The sequence below is a fragment of the Strigops habroptila genome, chromosome 10 (genome assembly GCF_004027225.2).
Source record: "Strigops habroptila isolate Jane chromosome 10, bStrHab1.2.pri, whole genome shotgun sequence".
In the NCBI taxonomy this organism is placed as follows: domain Eukaryota; kingdom Metazoa; phylum Chordata; class Aves; order Psittaciformes; family Psittacidae; genus Strigops; species Strigops habroptila.
This window is the reverse complement of record NC_046359.1, coordinates 8,743,901-8,767,086: the sequence shown is the minus strand read 5'-3', so window position 1 is coordinate 8,767,086 and position 23,186 is coordinate 8,743,901. Positions and strand designations below refer to the sequence as shown.

At 37.7% G+C, this 23,186-nt stretch overlaps 1 protein-coding gene across 1 annotated transcript in view; it reads left to right on the top strand.

Annotated features, from left to right (window-relative positions):
- The window catches only part of PRKN (parkin RBR E3 ubiquitin protein ligase), a 568,831-nt gene that overhangs the window by 282,716 nt on the left and 262,929 nt on the right, over window positions 1-23,186 (top strand). Inside the window, exon 7 of the mRNA XM_030499430.1 lies at window positions 14,315-14,451. Within this exon, the coding sequence (XP_030355290.1) occupies window positions 14,315-14,451 (137 nt within the window). The remainder of the gene's footprint in view (window positions 1-14,314; window positions 14,452-23,186) is intronic.

Below are 23,186 nucleotides of genomic sequence, written 5' to 3'. Positions count from 1 at the left end.
TCTTTCACCCAATCCGTATTAGTAATAAAACTTCTGAGCTGTGTTGCTGGTTTTATGTGTACGTGTGCAGTGTGGCAGCCCATTTATGCATTTTCCACTGAGCTGGGGTTTACATCACTGTCGTATTAGTCTAAGCAGAATAGAGCAGATTGTTTATTTTGGTTTAGCTCCGCTTCAGGCTGTAACATCAGATGTAGCTCCTAGAGTGACAAATTCCAATTGCAGTGTCACAGATTAAACAAGGGTACAGAGGAGCCCTGCAAGCAGTTTTGTTTCTCATGGGAGGGAAACGATACTGTGCTTGCTAAAGTTAGTATATACAATGTCAACATGAACAAAATCAAGTAATCCTCTCCCATAACTTTCTTCTGTTTAAACAGTATGTTGTCTAGAACCCCTCATGCACAGTGTTCAGTTTGGGGTTGCAGTCTGATTCCACCTTCTGTATGGTTCTTTTTTATGTTTTAATTTTACTATGAGCTCTATGTTCATCCATGCAGGCCTCCTGGGATTTTTGCCTGACTTTCAGGATTGGCATGCACCACACTTGAGTTTGGAGGAGATGATCCTTGAATATTAACTAGCTTTCTTGGACTCCTCTTCCCTCCAGGGCCTTATCCCATGGGACTTTTCCAAGCAGATACTTGAAGAGACCAAAGTCTTCTCAGGGTCCAGAATTCCACCATCTCGTGGGCACTGCCACCAAGGCTGCCTTCAGCCCTTAGATCTCCAAAAGCCCCTCATTGCAGAACACCTCATTGCTTTTCTACCCCTTTGGTCAGGAAGTTACACGTTCATACCTTAGTTACACGTTCATACATTCACTTAGCAACCATATATTGCACTACACGTGGTTGGTCTCCAGGTTGATTAACTATCATCTCTATTATGGAGTATTATGGAGTGCCTTCAAAAAACATTTGAAGGCACTTTCTTCCCTGAAACAGGTACGTTAGCTTCATTTCAGCTAGGCTTTTCAGAAATATCCATGACAGATAACAGCGACTTTTTAGACTATAAGATGGCTATACAAATAACTGTAGCAAATAACAAAAGAAAAATAAGTAAACTGGATAAAATGGCTAGGGATTAGTTTCTCAAACTTTTCAGGTGGCTTGTTTGCCTAATTTGAAGACAAGGATTTTTATAATAGGCCTCCTTTTGTTTTATCTTTGAAATGTGCACTGCTGTTACCTGTAACACCCAAGTTCTAAGGTTTTGGTCTCTTTAAGACTGTTCCATTAACTTTATTTATTGAAGTGACATTTTTACTGCAATTTTCCAGTTCTGATTGTGATCCATTATCTGAGAAACACTGCAAAGAGTTACAAGTACCTGGTTTGCTACAAAATTTTGATCTCCCACTGGTTTTACAGTTGACCAGTTTTACTGTCCTCAGTGTGTAGTCAGTTCTGATTAATGCAGAACTAAGCAAGATTAAAATTAGGCCCCAACCTCTGAGAACAGATAAGAATCTTGACAAGGTTGCTGAAGCTCTTCACCTTTCAAGGTACATATCAAATGTCTCCATACAATTAGCAGCATGTGCAGGATGGTGAAGGTCATATGAGCATGTGTGGCTTTTAGAGCTACATATTTCCCCATGCTCCCCAAAAATGTGCATTTAAAGCATAACCAACCTCATCATCCAACTATTAGGTAAATGAAAGGTCTTCATATAACTTCTCAAATATTGAATATTAAAAAGTCAAAAGTTTCTTGGCAGTTAACTGAACGTAAAATTAAGATGTGAGTAATGCTAAGAAGAAATCCTTTGGCAATGTACTACATGCTGTCTTTATCATAATTAATCTATGCCTGCCTGTTACCTCTGTTTCTAGAAATTGGAGTTTGTACAGTAAATGTAGAATGCAGACTCAGACTAACAGGAAAAATGTCATGTAGCATCACTTTCATGGGAGGCTCATCTCTTTCCTTGCGCTAGATTCCCGGCCCCACTGAAACCCAGGGTGACCAAATCGGTCTTGGTATGGAAATGATAGCTGTAGGCAGAACTAGAGAGATCTTGAATGAGGAATCTTGAGGACAGAGAGAAAAAAAACAATGTAGCAGGGAATTAATCCTGGAGAAAAGGAGTTTCTGCAGGGAGTGCTCTATTTATTTAAATGATGGAAGAACTAGCTGCTGAAAGTTGTGTATCTGTCAATGGATGATGCAGGAAAATATCTTTTAAAAGAAAATAGCTACAAATATATGAAATAAACTAGCTAGCCCTTTTTTTAGGTCTCTGGGATGCCTCTGTGAAGTAGAATAGGTAGTTGTACAGACATAGAAAGAGGAGCGAAGACAGAAGCTGCATCTGGGGGCATGCAAAAAAGATTCCTTATGCTTTATATACATGTATATTTAATTGTGGAGTTCATGATTATGTATTTTCAGTGCTCCTCTCTGTTACAAGTAGTTGATGTTAGGAGAATCAGAACGCTTCAGCAGAGGTCAGAGATATTTTTTCAGTTGTCAGCTGGCATGTCAAGGTGGTTTTTTTAGCTGTTATATTCACAAAGTGCAGGACACAGATATTTCTACACTTCTGTCACTGCATGTTTAACTTTAAAAGTAATATGTGAAGCAGAAGAGGAAGATATATAAGCAGCTGACATGTCATATGCACTTGGAAATGTGTCCTGAATACTAACAGTGTTGCTTCTAATCCGATAAACTTCACCCCTTGTAACAAGACTGTCTGTAGTGAGGCCAAAACTTAAATAAAAAGGTCCTTTGCCCAAGTACAGTGAAACCCTGTGTAGATGCTATTTATAAAACCTGAGTGGCTCCAGTGCTCAGCTAAGCACATGTAGTATGGTGATTCAGAGCTCCAGGAGGCTGCTGGGTTTCTGATGCCACATGACAAGGAAATGTCACTGACTTCTCACATTTTGCCAAAGCAGGTTGGAGTTCAAGGACTGCTCTCTTCTATAGCTTGCGTTTAGAAACAGAAGGCAAACCTGATGAATCACACATGACTGAACAGGTCAATGTCAGGCTAGCTAATGTAAGAGAAAATGGGAAGCATAATTGGTATGTTGTATAATTGGGAAACGTGTGAGCTAGTTTTAATAAAAATTGGCCTGAACCTTCTTTTGGGGGATATATCATGCTCACAGGGTTGGTAGTTTCTGGAAGAGTTTTGAACTGAATCCATACACTTGAATTGCTGAGTATTTCTAATAGCTTTCATTTCAAGGATTATATTTGTTTTGGTTTGTTTTTTCCCTTTTCCTTCCCAGTCTGTGCGGTGCCAAGGGATGGTTACGAAGTTACCACGAAGGAGGAATGAGGCAGTCAGCTCCAGTACCTGTGCAGCCAAAGATGTAACTGCTAGAAAGCCCAGCATAGTTAGGAGCATGAGCATCATAAAAATGGTGCCTTATTGCACTTACAGTTTTAATTAGGCTGATGAACTTTGTTCTCTCTGATTCTGAACTCTAAATCAAGCCAGGCAGAGCATAGCACTGAGACATACTGGCCTTAGCCAGTCCCCCAAACTCCTGAATATGTTGTACGAGCAAGGGGGAAAGCTACTATTTTGACAGACAAGGAAATTCTGGTTAAACTTTTATCAGTTTTATTTCAGAACTGAACTTTCTGTCTTCCTCCACTTAAAAATACAAAAATGTCCAACGAATGCTAAAGCAGAATGTTTTCCAGGTAAAATTAAGCAGGTGTACAGCTGCAGACAAATTTTCTGTATGCAGCTGCTGCACAATTAGATTTTTTAGATGTGATTAAAACACCTGGTCTGCCCCTGTCAATTTCAGATGATGTTATTTTTCACATTGAATTATATCTTGGTATTTATTCAAAAAAGTGTAAGGCTAAACTTCGGTCAGCTCAAGTCAGTGATAATTTAGCTATTGATTATAATGAAAACAGAACCAGACTTAGGAAAGAAGTGCAAGTCTTAACTTTTCTGTTAGTCATTTCGGCAACTTCCCTGTCAGTGTCCTGTGCAGTTTTTTGTTGCTATGATATTAGTTACTCCTTTGGAGACTGCAGCCAAACACATTTCTGTAGTATCTTCAGAGAAGCAACACTAGATTCCTATCAGCTTCAGTCATTGCTTTCATGCTAATCAAAGTGTGTCCTGTGTCCATCTGTATAGAAATGAGTGGGGCTGATCACGATACAGCACTCTTTCTCTTGAAGAAATAATGAATCCCTTGCATGAACTACTTTCAAAGACATGAAATGACACTGAGAGTGGGAGGTATGACTTCAGACAAGTTTGTACTCCTAGTAGCCCTACTTGTTAGTGTAATTTGTACAGCTGCATTTTCTATGAGCCCTCCATTTCTCATCACTGAATTTCAAGGCTCTCTTCATCATTACCAGAAAAGTTTCTGTCTTCATGAGACTAGAATTTGGCAGAGAAATCATATATATGCTAGGAAACAGATTAATTAGAATTATTTAAAAATTAAATATCAAGCATCTATTGACATTTCCTTTCTGAGTATTGTTACATGTGAGCTTGATAGTAGTGTAATTGAGTAATGTTTTACATGAGTCATTATGAGCTTAGTTTTTTTTGAAACAGAATAAAGAAGTGAGACTCCCTAATTTAAAAACTTTTTTTCACATAGAATTTCTCAGGGTTTTCTGTCTGAAGATAATGCAGTGCAGAGATTTGAGGCAGGGAATCTGCATTTTTGTTTTCCTTTTTTTTTGCCCCTTATTTTATCTGACAGTATCTATAGGCTACAGTCTAGCTAATGTAGTTTTCTGTTGATTACCAACATCCTAAAAGAAGTTTATTTCTTTACCATGCACAATCTTAATCCCAGAGGTTATTTTTACATAGCATCTAAATTAAAAACCAAAATCCAACCAAGCCATTCTGCTGTGTCCTGGTTTGTTGGTTTTTGGTTGTGGTTTGTTGTTTGGTGGTTTTTTATGAAAGAAAGTAGGTATATTTCAGTAGATCCTGTCTTTTTTAAAAAATGCTAACTTAACCTTATGAGTGTAAAAACTTCAAGTAAAACCTTAGAGTAAATTTTAGGGGTAAAAAAATATAGCCTGGAGTAGTGGTTTTTTATATAATTTTTCAACTGATTAGAAAAATGTACAATAGTTTGAATGTTTCACTTAAAAGCAAAAGGTAGAGATTGATGAATGTTCTAATTTCCAATGATTATTGGTAAATACCATTTTAAATAAGATGGGATTGCCATTTATTTCAGGTGCTGTTCTCTAATTTGAAACAGAAAATGCAGGAGCTTCAGATATATTTCTTTTGAGAAATGTTTGTTGTTTTGTCCTGTATTTTGAATTAAGTGATACTCACTTGTTCGTTTGTTTTATCAATATGTTTTGCATAATGATGTATCTCTTTGTTCCCTTAACAAAAGAAGGAGCAGCAAGGGTTTTGTCACAGAGTCCACATGTATTCCTTGGACACATTTTAGTGGTGTACAGATTCTTAAGGCTAAACTAGCCCTTAGACTCCCTGTACAAATACACTTTCTTTGCCATTGCAATGGAAGAAATCCGCCATTTGTAATGAAAGATTTCTGTATTATAGTTTATGCCTTAATCAGCCTGTGAATGAATATAGGCAGACCACGAAATGAAGTAATGATGTTATCCATGATGATTGCAAAACATATGGATATTATTTCACATGTTAAATATGTTTGACTACGTTAAAAAATTTGTCTTGCTTGTTTTCCATTCTGTTTTCTTGTTCTTTTTACACCTTCTTTCTTTCCTGATAAACTAGACTGTAATGCAGACCCTAGGTCATATGCAGTAAGTATGGCATGTTGAGGGAGGTGTCAAAAGGAAATTGAAGACAGAGGAAATCTTACCTTGGTAAACTCCTGTTAATATTTCTGTATTTATTCGTCTTAGTTTTTACTTACCAAGTTTCTACCTATATCCTGTCTTCTCTCCTGAGGCCAGGTTACTTCTTCTACAGAGAGAGAGGGTAACAGAAGAGTATGAATAGTCTCTGTAGGAATGATCTATGTGTTCTGGGAAAGCTGATAAATCTCACATGTGCCTATTTATTATTGTTTTTCATTGTACTCTTTGCATCATTTGGGTATCAAGATCTGGAATTGAATGGTCCTATAGAAATAGAAAGTTATATTTGGATGAATGTTAGTCTTCCTAGATGTTGCATAGATTATTAGATCGGGTAGACAAATGGGAGAAGATTTTTCCTGAACATTCCTGTACAAAGAACAGTAAATTACCTGAGTTCTAATATATACTGTAATTTCTTGAAAGAACAGACACAAAGAGGACCAGCCAGCCTCCAAGGAGGCAGTACAAAATGTACAAAATGAAAATGTATGCCGAGATGAAACAGAAAATAGGCATATAAAATTATTTGCACTTCCAGAATCCTCTTCCGAGTTGAGTTTAATCTCTAGAAATTAAAAAAATCTTTAGAATTCTCCACAAAATTTTGGTTTCATTTAGGTTTTTTATTGGCTTCATTAAAAAGTCAGAATTGATACTTCCCAAACCTTGTAATAATGTCTGCTTTTTACTATTTAGTTTGTGTGTTTGCGTCTTTGGTTTTGTTTTTTTTTTCCTTGTGGGAAAGTTGATTCCATTTACTCTTTTGTGTAATTAATGGAAGTTGACATGTAAGGATAAAGATGGAGAACACAAATAAAATTAAATATAGAGCTCTGTGGATTCTGGGCATTTAAATTCCACACTTGTTCTTGTGACAAGGGCCATAGCAAGATCAGAAAAAAAGAAGAATCGCTATATGAATATCTTATGATAGTGCTTTTTAAGCAATATAGAAAAATGACTTAAACAAGCCATTCTCACTGTTAGAACAATTTGCTGGTGGACATCATTGTAAATAATTTTCTTGAGACCATTAAGGGGAATTAACTGCTTTGTACACTTAAAAAGTCAAAATGTTTTCAGTAAGACTTGCTAGCCCAAGGCCTGTTCTTCTTCCCTTTGACTGGAGGTGCTGATGTAGAAGGTGTTCTCAGGTAACTGCATCTTGACATTTATGGTAACGTATTTGCCTTGAGGAGGAAAGGGTAAATATCTGTAAATTATAATGATAGTGAGTTGAAAAAAGAGGTGTTTCTGTAAGGAAATATCTTACTTATAACAGTAACTTGAGGGTGTTTTTGTTTCTAAGATAAAAATAATATTTTTGATTGAGACTGAAGACTCATTTAATGGGAAACACCCTCGAGCTATTGTTTGGATGAACATATAAATTGAATATTCATATTTGACAAAAAAGATGAGGAACACCATAAAACATAATGTTAAGGTGGTGAAAGATAATTCTCTAGGAGCAAATACACCCACTGTATCACTTCTATCTCCTGCTTCCTCTTACATCTTTCCTTTCCCTTCCCCTTTCTCCTCTTCTTTACCTTACCTTGTTTTCCAGTCATCTTTTCTTTGCATGTTAAGAAACACATTCTAAGGGGATAACTGAAATTTACACAGTGAAAGGTACTGTGTCCAACAGTCATAGTCGCTCCTGGAGTCCCAGGGAATTAAGAGTTTAATGTGACAGCCTCCCTTAAGATGATATCCAATATTTTTTTCCGCTTTTGTCTTTCCAGGGATTTCAGCATCTAGAAGAAATCAAAAAGAGGTCATGATTCTGTCTTGTCTTTTGTGTTGGGAAACTTTTCTTCTGTGCAACATATTTACAGACAGCATAATTTTCACAGGCAATCTCAAAAGGTTTGGTTTTGGGAATGGAGGTGTGAGTCTAAAAGAAAGAAAGAGAATAATTCAGTAAGTTTGGTATTAAGAGAAGCGTCCCAGAATAAAGCTCTTCTACTGTAAATCTATACTCTTTAAACTCTTATCTTTTAAAGCAGGGTGGCCACATGCAGCTTGCTGTTGCCTGTTGGAGACAGCACATGGTAAACCCTGGACTGTGGCCAGGAACTGCTTGGGACTAGTGATTTGGCAAGCCTAAAAACATGCTAGGGCTCATTTTAACAATTTAAGAGCATAGACAATTGCATTCCAGTGGCATAAAAACATTTGCTAACAAATTTAATTTTACTAGCATAGATGTAGGGAGTAAGACTAAATAAGGTTTAACTACTTGAAAGAAATCAATGGGATCCTCAGCAACCAGTCAGGGGAATAAGAGGTCAATAGGGTGCAAAGGCATTTTGACTTCATTCATTTTTAATTACTGAAGGATTGGATGGCAGTGCTTGTGCACGTGCAATTAGCCCTTCCTCCTCTTATTGTGATATCACGTCATTCTCCCAACTTCATTGGTTACCTTGCTGATGGTTTTGGGTTTTTTGGTTTTGGTTTGGTTTTGGTTTTTTTTTTCTGAAAACCAAACTAGGCTGATTTCTTACTGTATGTCTCTAGTCTGTCAAAGTTGAGTATCTCTAAACAGTAAGTTAGAAGCCTGTGAAAGGGAGGCTCTGGGCAAAATGGAGTGTGTGGCTGGTGTGGACTGCTCATAATAGCAGTTTTGCCTGTGCTGCTGATGCCTGGATGCTGCCTTGGGGGAGGAAAATCTGCTGTAAGCCAGCTTAAATCCACATGAGGGTGAAAGAAGTATTTGCCACCCTTTGGTGGCAAAAGCTGAGGGTACCAGTGACAAAGGCTTTTGTAGGTCACTGTATGCTAAAGAGCCAGTGTTGATGAATCAGTTCACAGTAAGCTGGTGCTCAGCAAGCTACAAAGGTTCTGAGTTAACATTTAAGGAGGTTACTCTGCCATTCCCACTGTGTTCTTACTGATAATTACAGTTTTACTGCTGATGTACTACTGAGCACAGTTGCACACGTGTGAAAAAAATGATGAGCCCTATGCCAGGGCAATCCTTGAGCTCCCAGGGGTTTGCTGAGAGGAATAGAGTGGATCAATATCCAAGAGCCAGTGAGCACTGAAGAACCACATCCATGCAAAGTCCTCTATGCTCTGTGAAAAACAAAGACTTTGCACACTTAGGTTGGTCCCATTGGTTGTTCTTGTATTCCCACTGTCAACTGGAATTGGGGCTTAGGTTAGGACAATTTAATGAGCTCCTTCCTTTGTCATCTTTTGTTTCCACTACCGAGGTCTTTTCCTTTTCTCTCCAGTGGAGCATTAAGTTGGTTTTAAAAGCACAGATGAAGGGAAAGGAGGAGGTTCTACTGATCTCCTTTCAAAGCATGACTGATTTATCAGTTATTTGCTGTGCAGAGGAGTGCTGTAGGCAGGTAATCTGATAGATTACAGGAAAAGTTTCTTCTCCAGCCTAATTACTGTCTATTCCTTAATATCATAAGATTCAGCTGTTAGTGCCAATGGTAGTTATTTTGTCTGAAGATGGAGCTCAAACAAGGCATGTCTGAGCAAGCAGGCATAGCACATATTTAATGCTAGGTGCTAATATGAATGTACCAGTACATGTAGCGTAGAATTCCTTTGCCTGGGTAGTCGGGAGGCAGATGCTGTTGCCTGGCACAGCGATCACAGATTTTACAGGCAATAATGTGTGTCACTTCCACAGCATGAAAAAAAATCCTTAACAATAGAGTTAACAGGAGCGCTGCTGAAAAGAGCACTTGCCATCGTGTGCACTAATTTAAAATGTGCCTCTTCTTCCCTCTTATATTCTGGTTTATTACTGTCAGGCTGTTCCTGGGTTCTGGCCTCATGGCGCTGCTTTCCAATAGAAATAAGAAACATGAAAGCACATTTTAGAGGAAAACATGTAACATAATGCAGGAGAAAGTAGGTCAGTTTTCACTTGCCAATGCCCCTTTAAGTTAACAGCTGTGGGTCAGAGTACATTTTTGTACAGAAGCACAGCCAGAAAATTTAAGTTTGCACAGTGATGTCTTGTGCTGTTCATAACCTTCGCCTTACGACCTTTGATTTACTGTGTGGCAAGTGATCAAAGACACAAAATAGAATTTTTTTGGTTGTTTTAGTGAATTTAACATGTCAGTTTTCTGAGAATACTGTATTTATATATACACTGGGGTTTTTTAATTGGCACAGTCTGTAAAGATTTATTTTCATCACTTAGGGAGGGGAAAGCCGGGATGTACTTTTTGTGTGTTCCTAAAAGTCCTTGAAATACAGGTTCTTGATTGCAAAGTCATAACAGTGAGATTTCTTTCTTAGTACTTTATCGTTTCTTTTTTCTTGTAAGGTCTTGATACCCATTTCACATACCTACCCTTATCTAAATATTTAGGGGTCTGCACTGTTACTTGCAGATTGTCTGCAATTGCTAGGTCACTGTTTCTAACATCCTTGATAGCATATTGCTCATTAAAAGGCAGGATTTGTTGCTATACTTTCCTTCAAACTGCCTCAGTTCTAAAAAAGAAATCCCTGTGATTTTTTTTCTATGCTTTCTATATTTATATTTTATATAATTAGCAGCATTTTTCTAATGGAATTTAATAATCTACTCTAACTGGAGGTACTTGGGAGTATTTTCATGGTAAGAAAACCACGCACTTAAAGCATCATAAATGGGCAATTCTTTCAACAGTTTTGAATAAGACTGTGGACTGTATGCATTAGACAAGAAAGCCACATGTGGCACAAGCTTTGTATGAATTAGAAGACTTCCTATAACAGCTCTATGAGGAAGACATATGATGGATGAATAATTTGGTTTACTTACACATTGTAACTTGGTTCTGGTGCAGGGGTAGAGCCAAAACTGCTTGAATGCTGCTTAAGAACAGTATTTCTCTTTAATTATTTGAATTGTTTATGAAGTAGGTGAGTGCCTGTATTGTCTTTGTCACCAAAGTTTATATTTTCCATTTATTATTTTTTTTATCACGTTTTATTCAGTAATTCATCTTGTCTTGAATGTGAATGATGCTTATTGATCTGACCTGCAAGTTAACAAAAATTCATTTTGGAATGGCATAGAGATTTGTTTATAAATGAAATTATTTCATGGTACTTAGAGAGCTTTTTGAAGTACAGGAAGATTGCCAACATGGAAAAATGTATTAGAAATGCAGAAGTGTGTTATGATAAATATAGCACTCATAGGTGGGGTTAAAGGCTGTGATATAGCTGTGTTCATTCAGATTTATTTACTGCACAGAAATGAATCCCAAATGGCTATTTTTGCTTCGCTGACTGTAATCCTAGCAAGGCAGCCTTATAGACATCTGCTAAGGGTTTTTTATTATTATTTGGTGAAGTTTTTGAGATTGAGGTGAGAAAAATCCAACTGTCACCTAGCAATGACCTCGAGGGGGTTTCACAGATTTGTCCAACATGTTTTTCACAGATTTCTGCAGGCTTAGATATATTCTTTGCTCTGAAGTGCTTCAGACTGTGGCAACTCACATTTGCTAAAAAATAATGGATTGATATATGTGGTGTGCTGTTTAACCTTTACTCAGTGAAGCTTTTTTCAAAATAAGAAGGATAAAGACCAAGCAAGGGACAAGTTGTCCCACATTTTTCTTTAGTAGGCGTTGAAAGATACATCAGTTAATCCACTGTTACGTTTGCAAATAATTCCTTATGCTAAGTAGCCCCTTGCATTCATAGCCACTGGACTCACTCGCAGTATGTTAATAACTGTCATGAGATTTATTTCACAGTGGGCTTCTTATCTAAACAAGATCAAGTCTTCGTATCTTTATTTAGCCAGTATACTGTTGTAGTCTATCTGAGAATTGTCTGCAGCATGGTGCTTCTCTGAAAAAGGAAGAAAGAGTGTGTAGACCAGATAGCACTTCAACTATGTTGCTGTTGTGCCGCACAGTTATCTGACAGTAATAACATGAAGGAGAAACTTCTAGGTTCTCCTTTCTTTCTTATTTGTGTAAATGCATGCTGATAAAAATCTGACGAAAAGAAATCAGAGCACAGGAGCAAGTGACTTATTATGGAAATTCTCTGTGATGCATTGTGATGTTGGATTTTCAATTTTTAAAAGTGGTTACATTCCTAATTGGTGAACAAAAAGGACCAATTTATCCCTTGCTGTGAGAAACATTTTTCTTATATATTATTCTCATGAAGCCTCTAATTCAGCCAAATGCATTATATAAATGGAACCTATGAAATACCTTCTAAAATATATACCAGATTTACATTACTAGACTATTATGTTAGATTGAGCAAGGACCCTTGTTACATTATATGGCAAATTTTTTGACTTTCATAATACTCCTTTCCAAAATAAATTGTGTTTGGTTGCAAGCAAGGCTTCTATTAATAACTCTTGGGATTATCCTAAATGGGTTCTTACTAGCTTCATCCAGGCATTATGAATATAATCTTTATATCTTTGTCTTTACTGATCTTAGGAACCAAACTGCTGTATCACTTTTAAAGTGGAAGTGCTTTCTTTTGATACAAAATCTGCAAATGTTGGAATGCAGTGACTGTTCCAATGCCAAATGTGTTTGAATAAATCTGCACTGCATACAGATTGAGTTTCTCAAAGCCTTACGCCACAGACACTGTGGGTTGCAAAATTAGCAGACAGTGTAATAGCTATGAAAGCTTAAGCTCGTGTTTTGTGACAGTCAGGACCCAGACTTATAGCTAGTTTGTATGTGTTACTTGCAAGTCTGGTAGTGTTAAAAGATAGTACATTTTAGGATTAACATTGTTCCTAACAATGCAGTTTAAGTGTATACGTATATAGCTGTGCTCTTTCTGGACAACAGAGAATCATAGAATGGTTAGTGTTGGAAAGGGACCTTAAGATCATCTAGTTCCAACCCCCCTGCCATGGGCAAGAATGCCTCACCCCAGACCATATCACCCAAGGCTTTGTCCAACTTGGCCTTGAACGCTGCCAGGGATGGAGCATTTATTTCAAACAGTTGTAATATATTAAGAAGCAAAAATAATTATCACAAAATAATTTACATTAGTAACTGACTATAGTAGTTCATTGACATAATGAAGTGCTGTTGGTGTCATACTTAGGTGGAAGTGTTGATAATGCCATTTTTATTTCTAGCCTGGGTTTTTTAAGACATTCAACTTTTGATGGCTTTCTATGGTGGATCTGTTCTCAAACATACGGTATGTTTTGTCTTTGAAATGAAAGTAAGAGAGGTGTGAATTTAGATCCCGGGAGCTTCCCATGAAACTGAAAAGATACTCAGATACTGAAATAATAAAAATGAGCAGTTAACCCTAGAAAAGATACATGCATTAAGGCTATAGGAAATTTTTATTATATCTGCATTTCAGAAAGACATCTTTGGGGTGTTTTGCTTAAGGTTTCATTCAACTGATGAGCCATGGGGACTTTTGCACCACAGGGACAAGATAACAGCTCCTCCAGCTCTCAATAATGATTCTGGGGCCATTCAGAGCTAAAATGATGCAGATCAGCTTCTCATTTTGCCTAACAGCTGTCTTTTAAAAATTATTATTTGTTGCATTCAGAACAGCAAGTGGGCAACTAATAAGGATTAGCAATGGGGAGGTTTTATTTAATTCAGTTTTTAATCTACTTTATTCAACAAAATCCTTAAAACACAGATTGTGTTTTTTTGAGATACCAACACACTGCCATGAATTCTATAGTATGTGCAACTCTAAAGCATATTTTCATGGAAGATTAAATGCTTATATACAGTATCTGAAATTATTATTGATTACATTTTGAAGTTGTATTCTTACATTGAGGGCTTGAAGATTTACTGTTTTAGTGGGTTTTCAAAACATCATCTAGCAGGATTTATAGAAGCTAAAGGAGTATTGTTAACTCTAATGATTTTATCACAAGTCCTACTGTATTTGATGTTGTATTTTAATACCTGTCTCCCAGAGTACCGTGAATATCTGAGAATTTATCCTTTTACTTTTAAAAATAATTCTCTTTCTTCCTAGTTACTAAAAATATTAACATTTAACCCTTTTCTGTTTGTGTTTGCCCACAGACAAATAAAAGTAGTTCAGCATTTTTCTTAGCTTAATACATGTCTCAGTTTTTCCAGTTTTGATACTCAAGGTTGATAATACTCCTCAAGGAGAGATAAGCAAGCAGTATAGTATAACAGAGCACAAAACTTTATCAAAGCATTCATAGTCATTATCTCAGAATTGACAGTTAAGGTATGTCCATCAGGAATTAGCAGAAGTTAGCTTGTATTAGAGCAAAACCATTAGATGTTTGTGCAGTGAAGACTGCAGTGAAGGCACATTTCACCTGGATGTAATGTTTCCTAAATTACTTGTTTTTTTCTTTCACCTCCAGTGTGCTGGTCCTGAGCAGAATATTGGGAGGTGCTGCCTCTTCTGGCTCTGTGGCCAGTTTGTGGATTTGGTCCCATCCTTGTTCTTCATTTTCACTGGATATTTTTTTTTTTTTTTTTAACAACAGGAGTCCTGTGCTTGTATTCCAGTGTGTGCATCGCCATGTTATTTGCCTAGACTGTTTCCATTTGTACTGTGTGACTATGCTGAATGACCGCCAGTTCATCCATGACCCAGAGCTTGGCTATTCCCTCCCTTGTGTAGGTATGTTTAAACTGATATTTTTGTTTGTTTTTTAATTTCTGTGATTTTGATTTCAGGGCAAGATTTATTCTTATGGTTTTTTTTAATCACTTATTACTGTTGAGTATATCTGTGGAACGATACTGTTTTCATATGAATAGTTTAATTTCATGGGGAAAATATGTGAATATTGAAGTGGTTCTTGCTCGGCATGTGAACGGCGGAATTAACTGGGTTCCAAAGGTCATTTCTTTTAAAAGCAAATGCATACTTTCTTCAAATTAGAATTTTATAATCACCAAGTGCTAGCAGATGATAGCATTGCACTCTGGTTAAAAAATACCACCTTGACCTCCACATTTCCACTTTCAAATTAAGTAAAATGTTAACTTTCTTGGCCTGTCTTCAAGTACTAATAAGAAGAGGACTGCAACAGGAATTTCAAATAGCCTTCCTGTTGATGAAGTTATTGCTACTAATTGTCACCTTGAATGTCATTGAATGAAATGACATCTACCATCTTCTCTACTTGAGGAGATGGTAGATTATCTGTTCTACCTGAGTAGGAAATGAAGTTTGACTTAACAAAATAAAAGGTTACACTGAATCTGGAAGATATGTTTTGAGAATTGAGTCAATTACAAATTCTCAAAAATTTTGCTGTGAAGAAATATATTAGAATTTATTTTTCCTGTTGCTAAATTTGAATATGTGCATATATGTTTCTCACAAGTGCTGTATAATTTTCCAACATATTAGAAGCTGCATGGAAGATAGATTTGCCTGGTTACATGAATGGCTGGCAAATATGTTTCAAATTATTAGATAGGACAAAATTTCTTAGGAGAGTGGCATTTCCTTACTGTGAGGACATGTTGAGGATATTGAAAGAGCAGTAGTAAGAACCAGTTAAACTCACTTGGTTTTAATTGCTTCTGGAGCAACATAGCAATGGTCATCACCTTTCACTCGTATTGCTGTTTATGTGCTGTCTCACCAGGTCTCATTTTACTTACACCCCAACAGTTTGCTACTGCATTTACACACTGATGTCATACTGCACAAAACACTTGATAATGTTGTGTAAGAAAACTTGTCGTAAGGAACCTAACAGGAACGTTATACCCAGTGCTCTTTCCTTGACCTCGACATTACTGTAGTACTGGGTGGTCAGTCTGTACTCTGAGCCTCCCTCCTTGCTTCTCCAAAAGTTAATCCATTTTCTGCTCCCACACAAATTAATCAGCTACTTGAGATGGATCCATCCTTTTTTCCCCTCTTTTATCAGTTCTCTTCCTGTTTTCCTATCAGCTGTCTAAGTTAATCAGTTGTCCCAGTGGTGCAGCAAGCAACTCAGCTTTCTCCTTTCTTGTGGGCCTCCTTGCTGCCATGGCTAGCATCACAGAATTTCCTCCAGTTTAGGCTGTCTTGTTAAACTAATGACCCTTACACCGCTTTTGTCTGTAAACCCATTGCTAGTCATGCTGCACAAAACTTGTATTAGGATTTTTCTATGTATCTTTCAACTGTAATTAACTCTACTTCTCTTCAGAAGTTTTGTCTGTCTCTTTTTTCTCAAAGAGGAGACTAAGAAGTTTGCAGAAGTTTTTAACCCTGTCTGATAGTAGCAAGCTAGTCTTATTCTCTCCTCTATGCATTGAACACTATGGGAATTGAGCAGTAGAAGCAGAGTAGGTGTGGGATGAGGGGAAGATGCAAAAAGAGTGAAATGCTCAGGGATGCGATTTCAGTCTGTACATGATGAGGAAGTCATTGGCTTGGCCTGAGAAAGGAGTATCGTAAAGAATGCACAAAGACCAACGGTACTTCTACTCTTCAAGTGAGATAGTGTTCAGCTGTGGGAATGGAAAAGCAGCTTTTGCTGTGAATCTAGCCTGAGCTGTGTTATACTTTAAGTGTTAAAATAGCTAAATATGGAAGTTCTAAAATATTAAAGTTTCAGGACTCCCCAAATCAGAAAGTTATTTTTAAAATACTGTACACTAAGGTAGTACTAATAGTAGTAGTAGTAATAATACTACTACTATAACTATGATACATTTTCTTTCTGATCTCCAGTTAGTAAGAATGTTTCTTGGAAAAATTTCTGCAGAGGTGCTGCCCTGTGCCAGTGGAGGGCATAGTTAAGGTGTGCCACAGTGTAGCGCAGTGCTGTGCAGTACAGTGGTTCTTGAGCTAGAGCTGAATTGTGATGCTGAAGGGAAGGAAATATAGTTGTGTCAGTATAGCACGTATTATGGGCTCTTCAATGCTTCTGGTAAGCTGATGAGGACCGACAAGGCAAATACTACTTCAGGATCTGTGCTAGTGTCTCTGCACAGTGGTGTGTGGTGCTGTCTAGGCATACCTGCTTGCTCAGAGCCAACCTGATTATCTCTAAGAAGTATTGACATTATACTGTGATGGCATGCTTTGTATTGGAGAGGTTCTCAGTCACTATGTATGAGTATGCAGCAGTTTTAAATAATATTCCATCTAAACCTAAAATTGATTTCTACCTCCATCAGTCTCTTTGTTGTGTTATCAGTTCTATATCAAAAAAGGCATTTGTAAGCATTATCTTTCAGAGCGCTTTGCAGGATGAAGAATTTAATCAGTGCTGTTATAACTTCACTGGTTCATTTCTGCAGCTATGTTCTGGTATGCAAGAAAATTGGTTGTTTCTAGAATTAGGTTATACTTGAGTTAGGAGCTGATGACTATTTTTTGTTCATTGAGAAAGTCATGAGGCTGAGTTGCATCACACCTGTGAAGAAGAGTAATGCATGAGTTGCCAACCCCTTCTTTCTTACTGTTCAGCTACAGAGGATTTTAGCCTCCTTCATAGCTATGGGCCTAGTGGATTTCCTCAGCAATGAGTTCAATTAAGAAACATTCAAAACAGTATCCTGTTATTTTCTTTTTCACTTATCTTGGCACTCCTACTGAATAGTATAAGATAGCATTTTTGCAGTCTACAGTTGGCAATCTTCATTTTTGTAACTGCGGTTTCCAGTTTGTATTTGCATGTGAGGATGGTAAAGCACTGTTGACACAACTTTCTCTAATTACCTCAGTTGAAGCCTAAAATTAATTCCCTTAACAGGAATGAATATCATGGGACATGCCAAGAAAAGACTTCTCTTTCTTACTGTGCCAGTGTTGGTTTAATACATGTTATCTCTGACAGAGCATGAGTCAAAGCAAAAAATATTAGATCTGAGCTTTATTGAAAGGTTAGATGTTGATTTGAGCCTGCTTCTAAAAGGAATACAAAACAAAGTTGTGTTTACTGTAATGAGATTTATGTTATGGTAGGTGACTGGGTTACACAGAGAGATCAAAACAGTCTATATTAATACATGTATTTTTAAACATCACAGACTAATGCTGAAATAGCATTTATGGTGTCTTGAACAGAAAATACTAGTACTCTGACTTTGGACTTTGTAAAAATTATTTTACTTTTCCATTTTCAGGTAAGAACAGATTTCCTTAAAACTACCCCATTTCTTCAAGGTATATGTGGACACATTGGCCTAGAACTGTACAGGAGGGTTTGGTTTTGTAATTAAGCCTATTTGAATTGTTTGCACTTCCAATTAGTTCTGTTCATTCTAGTGTTTTTCAAAAATAGAGAGAACATAATGAACATAGCCTGCAGTTTCCATTAACATTTGACTCACTGTTCCCGATTTTTATCAAGGGAATGTACCAACATAGCAAGTTTTTTATATCTTTTATTGGATCAATCTAGAGGTGAAAGCACCATACACAACAGAATAAAAATAAACAGGAGCTGCTACAGCAAAGGGTCACAGTGACAGACAAGATCAGCATTACCATCACATGTGTATGATAACTTGAGCTGGAAAGAATCTAGGGATTTCAGATAAACAATGCATCTCAAGTAGGTTTAATTTCTTGCTTCCTGGCACAGATATAGCAGAAGATGCATTTTGTCACTGCGTTCAGGTATTTTTTATCATATCCTTGCTTTTCTTTGATTTCTGTTATGTGGCCTAATTAAGCAGGAGATAATACATGCTCAGAAGACGACTATCATCTCAGCTGATGAGCTGTGATATATCACCTTGATAATTCCATAGCTTCACTTTGTTCCAACACAAAATGTGTCATTGCTGTGATTTTTGGAAGAACATTAATTCCTTAGTGCTTAGCTGCTAATGCTGCCAGGCAGCACAACTACAGCTGAGAACAGCCAGTGTTGAGGACTGGAGTTCTGAGCATGATAACTGGTGCATTGATAGGATTAGCTGTTCAGAGTAGTGTAACAGCAGCCCCAAGATTCAAATCCACTGTATCAGCTCAGAGCAAGGGCTTATAGATAGGAGCTGGCTGGATTTCATTGGTCATTAAAATAAAAAAGTAAACGTTACAGATTATACTCTCTCTCTGCCCTTGTTAAATGGCAGCAAAAATCTATCCCATCTCTCTGTATGGTGTCTTGTACTAATGAGGCTTCATGCATAGAAATTTCCATGAGTAGTGACCTCCAAGTATCTTTGAAATAATTAATAAGGTGCTTAGAGGGATAGATTTGCATATGCATGAAAGATCATTTATGGTTATTTAGTTACTGTGCAGGGCAAAGAATCTCATAGCATTACCTCAAAGCAGGAATTGTATACAAATATTCAATGTATTAGCCCATTTAAACACATACTGTTCCTATGAACACCATTTCATTTTTAAAATAGCATTACAGCATTATAGGTCTTGGTCCCCAGGGTAAAATAAACTTCCACAGATCTTTGGTAGAAGAAAAGGCAGTGAGGCCAAGGAAAGGCAAGGTTTTACACTGCTGTAGGCACTTTGCAAAATGTCTTTGTATCACTTTATTTCTTATGAGTAATCATATGCATGATGTATTTTAAAGGAATCCAGATAAAAGATGCAGTTCTCCTGATGACTGTAAAACACTATTGTGTCTGGAAGTAATCTGATTTTACCACACAGATATATAAATAAATAAGTGAAATTACCACCAGTTTGTGTATAGAACTGCTAATAAAAAGGACTAAAGCTTTAAAGTATAATAAATTGCCTTAAGAGCCATGTTCTGTTGAAAGAAAGCTTCTGGGGACTGATTCAGGAGGCATATATATTAAGATTAAATTCTTTATCCCCATTACATGCTATCTGTATAATAACAGTATGTTGTTATTCCTGTGGAGGATGTCAATGCAGTGGTGAATCTGAAACATCTTTCAAAATCATAATACCCAAAAAGAAAAGGGGAGAATAAACAGGTAGCCTAAGCAGTTTGCAAGTAAAAGGGAGGAGGAAAACTGTATTTGATTTGATAACTTCAAATAGTATGTTTGAATTTCTTCTGTAACAAACAAAATCTCTGTTAAATTTAGGTCTGTGTGTGCAAGGAGTTTTAAAGTGAAGGTCGGTGATCTATGAACAGAGCCTTCTCAAGAATGTAATGAGGAAGCAGGCATAGTTTAGTGAGGCCTAAAACGGAAGAGTGCACCAGTTGGTACAAGCAATAAGATTTACCTGCTGTGAAGCCTCAATACATCAACACTTTCTGAAATCTGTGTTCTCCAATAACTTGCTTGAAAAATATTGCTTGAAAGATATTTGAAGTAACTTAGGAAATCAGAAATGAAGGAAATATTAGTGATTATTAGAGGAATAAAATGAGAGGTATTGAAAGCACACATATTTGCAGCTTTAGGAAGTTCTTCAAAGTGCTCCTTAAGTAAATATTTAGGGAGGGGTTGTTAAATTCTTGACAGCTATAAACTTTTTGTGATTTCTTATTGGTATGAAATATCTGAGCATGCAAAAGTGGTTGTACAATGCTGGAGAAATGCTTTTTGTTTTGTTTTGGGTTTTTTTTAATTAGAAAAGGCTTTTTCCACTCTGAGGAATTAATAAACAAGTAATTACAGTTTTCAGAGCATTTGTGGTGACAGTTCTAGTTGGCAACATGGACAGTGGGACTGGGTGCAACCTCAACAAGTTTGCTGATGGCACCAAGCTGTGTGGTGTGGTTGACCTGCTGGAGGGAAGGGATGCCATCCAGAGGGTCCTGGACATGCTCGTGAGGTGGGCTGATGCCAACCTTATGAAGCTCAACCAAGCCAAGTGCAAGGTCCTACACCTGCGTCAGGGCAATCTCAAGCACAAATACAGGCTGGCAGAGAATGGTTTGAAAGCAGCTCTGAGGGGAAGGACTTGGGGGTGTTAGTTGACGAGAAGCTCAACGTGAGCCGGCAGTGTGCACTTGCAGCCCGGAAAGCCAACTGTATCCTGGGCTGCATCAAAAGGAGTGTGACCAGCAGGTTGAGAGAAGTTAACTCTACTCTACCCTCAACTCTGCCCTAGTGAGCTCCCACCTGGAGTACTGCATCCAGCTCTGATGTCCCCAACATAAGAAGGACATGGAGCTGTTGGAGCAAGTCCAGAGGAGGGCCACAAGGATAATCAGAGGGCTGAAGCACCTCCCATATGAAGACAGGCTGAGAAAATTGGGGCTGTTCAGCCTGGAGAAGAGAAGGCTGTGTGGAGACCTCATAGCAGCCTTCCAATACCTAAAAGGGGCCTACAAGAAAGCTGAAGAGAGATTCTTCATACAAGGGCTTGTAGTAATAGGACAAGGGGGGATGACTTTAAACTACAAGAGGGGAGGTTTAGCTTAGATGTAAGGAAGAGGTTCTTCACTGTCAGGGTGGCGAGGCACTGGGACAGGTTGCCTGGAGAAGTTGCCCCATGTCTGGAATGTTCAAGGCGAGGTTGGATGGGACTTTGAGCAACCTGGTCTAGTGGAAGGTGCCTGTGGCAGGGGGGTTGGAACTAGATGATCTTTAAGGTCCCTTCCAACCCAAACCATTCTATAATTCTTTTTCACCCCTAAAGTGCTTTAAAAGTAGATTCCTCTAATTACTCTTCTTTCAATTTTCTATAACTCTTGGTCAATATGCTAAGATGGGTAATGATTTCTTTAAGACTGTATGTGTGCTGAACAAATAGTGCACAATAGCTCTGTGCAGCGTGTTGGAGGAGAGAGCTTGTTGACAAAATTGTCCACTTATTTTTTAAATTTTTTGGAAGCTTATCAGAGAGTACAACTAGACTGCTTTCTGTCCTGATCTAGCAGGTGAAGATAACCAGATCTCGTTCAAGTAATTACGAGTTTATTCCAACTAGACTTTGGCAGAGAAGGGAACCAAAAGCATATAGATGAACCAAATTTTTACTATCAAGAGTTAATTGAATTTGCAGCAGTTCTCTGAAGAACCTTTTATGGTCTTCTGCATTCTCCTGTCACTGTGGACATAAAATAAACATGAACCAACAGTGTATCAAGTAGGTTTTTTGTGTTCTTTCCTAGCACAAGCGCATGAGGCTAGCTCAAAGGGTACGGTTCGAAGTCACAACAGCTGCTTCATTTCCATTTTCAGTGTTGGCTGAAGTTCAAGCAGCAATGTCTGAGGTTTGTTCCCTCAAGTCTGCTCTGTTTCTGTAGTAGCAGATTGCCAATTCCATATCTAAACAGCCTCAATCTATAGAACAAGAAAACTTGATCCCATGGTGTGTTTGAGGCAGGCATTGTATTCTTCTCTGGGAATAACTATAGTGAAATCATACCATGTGATCCTTACAAAAATCTGAGCTGAGATAATTAAATTCAGTATAACATGTCTTACCATAGGTGTTCTACTTTCTCTCTTACTAGTTTTTCTGTTGAAATGTATTTCATTTGTAAATTGCATGGAGATAGGCTTACCCTGGTTGACCATAATGAAGGATAAGAGATAATGAAAAAATCTTGCTTAGAAATCAATTGGCTTTAAGAGGATCTAGGAATGAACTTTCAAAGCAGACTTCTTGTCTTATGAAATAAGATGTCCAGTGCCAAAGTGATATAGAAATACTGAAGCAATGGCAGAAGTGCGTGTGTGGGGGTCTATCTGTCCTTCATAATTTCTACATCCAGCTGAAGTGGAGGTGGATTTTTGTCTCGGTTTGAGTCAGTGAATGCTGTGACTTTGTCTTTGGAAATGAAAGGTATTCATTCTGCTGGAAGTGTTTCTGCCCATATTGGCTTATCTTATAATTATCACTTCATGTAGGTATGTGGTTGGCAAGTCACTTCTAAGCTGCCGACTAAGAAAAATCATCACTTACATGAACAATAAAGTTAAGTAATAATCTTGTTAGTCATCAACTTTACACTCAACTGCTTGAATAGGTTTTTAATGCAAGCTATTTTCTAATTAATCTTATATAAAGCGCTGTTATAGCAAGTTCCAATGATTTTGACTGTATCTGCTTGAAGTCTGTCTTCTCTAGAAAAACATTTTTTTTGAGAAAGAAGGATCAACTTTTGAGCAGGAAACTTTTGTGTTCATTCATGGCTGCAGATTTCACTTTGAACCAAGACTAGATTCAGTTGTCCCTGGATAGTGATTAGAAGTTCTGAATCTCCTTTCTGCATGCTCCCGTTCTAGTCCATGGGCAGTTAATGTTCATGAAGAAGAGCCTGGGTAAAATATGGGGGTGAGGGAGGTAAGTAGAAGAAAGGAATCATTGTACAGGGAAAAGGGGATGAAGGGTCATGAAGGTGTTGTGGTTTGAGCCCAGCCGGTAACTTGGAACCACGCAGCCGCTCGCTCACTCTCCCCCTTCCTTCTCCCCCCACTCCCAGAGAGATGGGGAGGAGAATTGGAAGAATGTAACTCCCATGGGTTGAGATAAGAGCAGTCCGGTAACTAAGG